General features: G+C 35.6%; 1 protein-coding gene and 1 long non-coding RNA gene across 2 annotated transcripts; both read left to right on the forward strand.

Moving 5' to 3' along the window:
* LOC115623129 lies at positions 1 to 746 on the forward strand. The gene is made up of 2 exons (XM_030517338.1): positions 1 to 71; positions 138 to 746. Exons 1-2 carry the CDS (start codon positions 21 to 23, stop codon positions 636 to 638), a joined length of 552 nt encoding a protein of 183 aa, XP_030373198.1. The 5' UTR covers positions 1 to 20; the 3' UTR covers positions 639 to 746.
* A 3,889-nt stretch (positions 747 to 4,635) lies between these two features.
* Positions 4,636 to 5,378, forward strand: LOC115623142. Its single transcript, XR_003995378.1, has 2 exons — positions 4,636 to 4,712; positions 4,779 to 5,378. It is a non-coding gene; the product is annotated as an uncharacterized LOC115623142 (long non-coding RNA).
* The last annotated feature ends 106 nt before the right edge of the window (positions 5,379 to 5,484 follow it).

Here is a 5,484-nt window from a genome sequence, read left to right on the forward strand (position 1 = left end):
AGTTGCTTTTTTGCTTCAAAATGTCGACGACCTTCTGCGTTCTGTGTTTAATGCTGCTCTGTGGTGTTAGGGTAACCTCCTGATATTAATATTTTTTTGTTTTAAGGTGATATAATGACTCTATTTTGTACGTATAGTTAGAGCCAACCTCGAAGACATCAGTTGCTGATCCAATTCATATTGAAGCAGGAAATAAAAACACAGAAATCAAGGAGGCAACAGAATTCTTTCAAAATTTACAAAGGGCACTTTCAGTTTTGAAAACTGATATTAACAAAAATACACATACAGGAGAAGCGCTTGATTCTGATTCGCGAGGTCCGAGTAAAATAATGGTGGAATGCAGAGAAAATCAACAAAAATTGATTCATAATAACTCGAAGACTATCGAATGCGCCAAAAAATTTAAGCCATATATTTTTCCAATACTTGTAGCAGGTATGTTTATTACTGGTTGGATTGTAGCAAGTAGGAGAGGTAAGACGTACTCTAAACCCGAGCCGTTGGTATCCGATATGGTATACACTGTTTACAACAACGTATATAAAGACAAAAACATAGCCCAATGTGATCCCGATGGGTATAAATCATTTAAAAAATATAAAAAGATTAACACGAGCAAAAACATCGTCTGTTAAGCTTAAAGACATTAGAGGAAAAATGAAAAAATCACTTGAAATGTATAAATGTATAATCAAATGTATACTTAAAAGCAATTATAATAAAAATGAAGTTAAAATAACTAATTATGTATGTATTTTCCATGGAATAGCATACTTATAATAAACAAGAAAGGACTGCTAAAGTCGAGGACGCTCAACTCTTAAATACCCTGTACCACAAAAAAAACAGAGAGAACGCTACAGTCGAGCAAGCCCGACAGTGTAATACCCTGTACCCAGGTAAACTTCTGTCACTGAGTTACTATATATGCGCCCATAGCAGCAGCAATGAGGAAGAAGAAGAGCGAAATTGTTGCTGCAGTTTGTGGAGGCTGTACTGGAGAGAATTTTTGTACCCTGTACCCGTAGGGTAAAAAGGGTATATTAGGTTTGTGCAAAGTATGTAACATGCAGAAGGAAACATCTCCGACCCCATAAACTATATATATTCTGAATCAGCATGACGAGAGAAATCGATCTAGACATATCCGTCCGTCCGTCCGTCCGTCTGGATGAACGCAAGGATCTCAGAAACTATAAAAGCTAGAATAACCAAAGATTCTCCTAGGTTCTCCTAGGTCCGAGAAAGGACGAGTTTATTATTTTTTTTTAATTTTCCCCCCCTTCCCCCGCTACAGAATTTCGTCAATAGCGTCCAAATTTCAAATGCTACCTGAACCAACTTTGCACACATAATTAATATATAATTATCTACTGTTGTTTAAAATTTTTTTCAATTCGGTCAATTCTAAGAAAAGTTATTAGTTATTATAATAAATAACAATAGATAATTATACACTGTACATAAAATGTACAAGAGTATTGTTAATTTTCACACGTGCGGTAGTGCGAATCGGCAGGACGATTGTGGTCCTGACGAGTTAAGCTAAAGGACGCTTATTGTCCTTCTGGTGATCAAGGCCGGCTGATGTTTGGGTGGACACTCGAGGTCCGTTCAATTAAAGGCACTTGTAGCCCTGCTGCTTCAAGGGACCCTCATGGTCCAGTAGGTGCGAGTAACACCGTTTGTCCTAGTTGTGCTTGAGTGAAACGACGCAGGACGTTTGTAGTGACCAAGGATATCGGATGGCAATCCTTGGGAGCATGTAGTCAACGTGGTAGTCGGCGTAAAGATCAGCGGTTCCTCACCAAAGTAACAGACCGTTCGTTGATAATTTGCATACTGATTTTATTCTTACAAATCATGGCTTACTTGTATATAGCCATGCTTAAAACTAGCTTATGACTATTTACATTTAATATTTCTATGTGCTGGCGGTTTCGCAATAATGATGCCCAAGCATATATTATGAGCTTAAGTATGCTGGTGTCAGCCCAATTTGGCTCATAAAGTCTGACCTGATTGTTGGTCTTATGCTGAGGTAGCAGAATAATATGTGCCTTATTCTTGCTTATTATTGCTTACGTTGGCTGGCCAGTGTCCATGCACCTGTAATTCGTGTGCGCGTGCAGACTATTCTCTATGCTAAAACAATATGGGTGTGCAGGTTTATGTGTATTTATTCTAAAAATTATTATTCTAAAAAATAAAATAAACTCGTACTTTCTCAGACATAGGAGAATCTGGATACCAACTTTGGTTGTTCCAACTTTTATAGTTTCTGAGATCCTTGCGTTCATCCAGACGGACGGACATGTCTAGATCGTTTTCTCTCGCCATGCTGATTCAGAATATATATACTTTATTGGATCGGAGATGCTTCCTTCTGCATGTTACATTTTTTGCACAAGCCTAATATACCCTTTTTACCCTACGGGTACAGGATATAAAAATTAATTATAAATTAATTAATTATGATAATTAATTCAATACACATACATTTACATCAGAATCATGTCAATGCGTGTTTGTGTACTTGTACATATGTACTATATGAGTGCATTACATAATTATGTCAAAGCAGCAACAACAACAGCTGCGGGCAGAGAATATAATTATGGCTACAACACGGAACATACACAGACACACACAAGCACGCATAATTATTTTACTGTTACGTACAAAGTATTTCAAAGCACAGAATGGGGCGTGTCAGACCCCTAAAAGTATATATTATTGATCAGGATGACAAGCCGAGTCAATATAGCCATGTCCGTGTGTCAGTATGAACGCAAGGATAGCAAGGAGAAAGTATGAGAGGTAGAACAACCAAACTTGGTATCCAGATTCTCCTAAATCCGAGAAAGAACGAATTTGTGTTTATACAGCCCCCACTCCCCCGCAATTCGTGTTTTCCATAACTCCGGTAATTCTTGGAATTTCGAACGCAAATTTGGTAGTCACATTTAGTTTATGATTATGTATCTGTATACCAAGTTTCAAATTATTAATCAATTCTGAAGAAAGTTATAGCCATACATAAAATCGCTGCCCATGCTCTGCTTGTAGTTCTGCCCGCAGCTGTTGTTGTTGTTGCTGCTTTGGTTCAACTTTGTGCTGCATACATACACGCATATAACTGATGTAAATGGATGTATGCTGTTGAAAATGTACATGAAGAAGTCACCACTTTTGTATATATGTATTGAATAATTTGTATTTGTAAAAGGTGCACACTATACTATACACTATTTACGACCAGAGGTTGCCGACTATATTTTAGTTGCAGACCGCTTTGGGAGAACAAAAAGGAAACAAACTACTGATTCAATTTCCAAATTCATTGTAGATTAATTTCTGAAATTCCTTCAGTATTTATACAATTTCTGTGTTATTTACTAGTTTTTCCTTATGTACTAATAATTTAATATTTGACTCTTTCTTATTTTCTAAACATTGCACTTACTCTAATTTTACATTTTTTTCGTCTTATTCTATCCTAACGGTGCCAAGTGGATTTCCCCTCCATATGTACTTATTCGAAGCATTTCTTATCTAGTGCATTGCGCACATACCCTTAAACGCTGTCGTTTCATATGCATATGCCTACGATGCATTGGTTTTGCAGCACTGGTGCATGCGGCTATTTTTAGGCCGAGTTCTGTTAAGCCCACCTACTGCTCGTGTTGCCTATGCTAATTCCTGAGCTCTAGTTCACTTTTGTGAACAGTATTTAATTTAATTGATATAATTTTTTATAATTAATTAAAAAAATTTTTTTTCATTTTTTCTTTTTTGTGCGAGGTACAGGTTATTTAAGAGCTGAGCTCGCTGGACTTTAGCATTCCTTTCTTGTTTATCATGAGTTACATTATGGTGGAACGAATCAGCAATTTTGCTTATCTAGTATACGGGAGTGAGGTAGTATAGACAGACGGACAGACATGCAAACATAGATCGACACGTTTTGTCAAACTGATCAAAGATATAGCACTTTGTGAGGTCTGCCACGCCTCCTCTTACTCTTACTTGTCATCTCCCGCAAACCTAATATAGTCTTGTACATTTCGTGTAATCTACACCTTTATTAATTCTAGGCATAGGTAGCGAGATATCCGCGAAAATTCGATTTTCAGGACCTTTGACTTTGAATATCTTTGGAGATAACATATTGAACGCCAAAACAAAGGTTTATTCAAATTTCAGCTTATTATCTTTCATTTCATTCATTACCCTAATTTGACTAGGCTAATAACAACTTTTTAGTTCATGACTTTCACGAAATTCCTCCGTTAAGTTAATAAATGGCTTTCGTTCGATTATTATTTATTTTATTAGTGTGTTTTCTAGTTTTAATGTAATTGTTGCAGATCTATTTTGCTGTCATCTCTAGAATGACATTTGTATAAGTTCAATGTTAAAAGTCTTTCATAACCTGACCATAATTTGAAAAACCTGATTTGTTATGCTACTTTTATAATGTCATAACACCTGGACTCTATATATGCCTTCGATATGCAATTTTAAAACTAACGTAGTAAAACTCCATCGCTATTTTTTGAAACGAATCATTAATTGGGTTTGCTAGGCTTATAAAAACGCTTTGGTAACCAAAGCTTGGCAATCAACTAATGTTTCAGTTGCTTTTTTGCTTCAAAATGTCGACGACCTTCTGCGTTCTGTGTTTAATGCTGCTCTGTGGTGTTAGGGTAACCTCCTGATATTAATATTTTTTTGTTTTAAGGTGATATAATCACTCTATTTTGTACGTATAGTTAGAGCCAACCTCGAAGACATCAGTTGCTGATCCAATTCATATTGAAGCAGGAAATAAAAACACAGAAAACAAGGAGGCAACAGAACTCTTTCAAAATTTACAAAGGGCACTTTCAGTTCTGAAAACTGATATTAACAAAAATACACATACAGGAGAAGCGCTTGATTCTGATTCACGAGGTCCGAGTAAAATAATGGTGGAATGCAGAGAACATCAACAAAAAATGATTAATAATAATCCAAAGACTATAGAATGCACTAAAAAATTTAAGCCATATATTTGGCCAGTACTTGTAGTAGCTGGAATTCTTGGTTTTATTAAAGGAAGAGGTAGGACGTACTCTAAACCCGAGCCATTAGCATCCGAAATGGTATACACTATTTACAACAATGTATATAAAGACAAAAACATAGCCCAATGTGATCCAAATGGGTATAAATCATTTCAAAAATATAAAAAGATTAACACGAGCAAAAACATCGTTTGTTAAGCTTAAAGACATTAGAGGAAAAATGTAAAAATCACTTGAAATGTATAAATGTATAATCAAATGTATACTTAAAAGCAAATATAATAAAAATGAAGTTAAAATAACTAATTATGTAAATATTTTCCATGCAATAACATACTTATAATAAACAAGTAGAGCAAGAAAAGAATGCTAAAGTCGAGCGAGCTCAACTCATAAATACCACCCCACAAAA

The sequence above is a fragment of the Scaptodrosophila lebanonensis genome, unplaced genomic scaffold (genome assembly GCF_003285725.1).
Source record: "Scaptodrosophila lebanonensis strain 11010-0011.00,11010-0021.00 unplaced genomic scaffold, SlebRS2 tig00000043-arrow-pilon, whole genome shotgun sequence".
Classification (NCBI taxonomy): domain Eukaryota; kingdom Metazoa; phylum Arthropoda; class Insecta; order Diptera; family Drosophilidae; genus Scaptodrosophila; species Scaptodrosophila lebanonensis.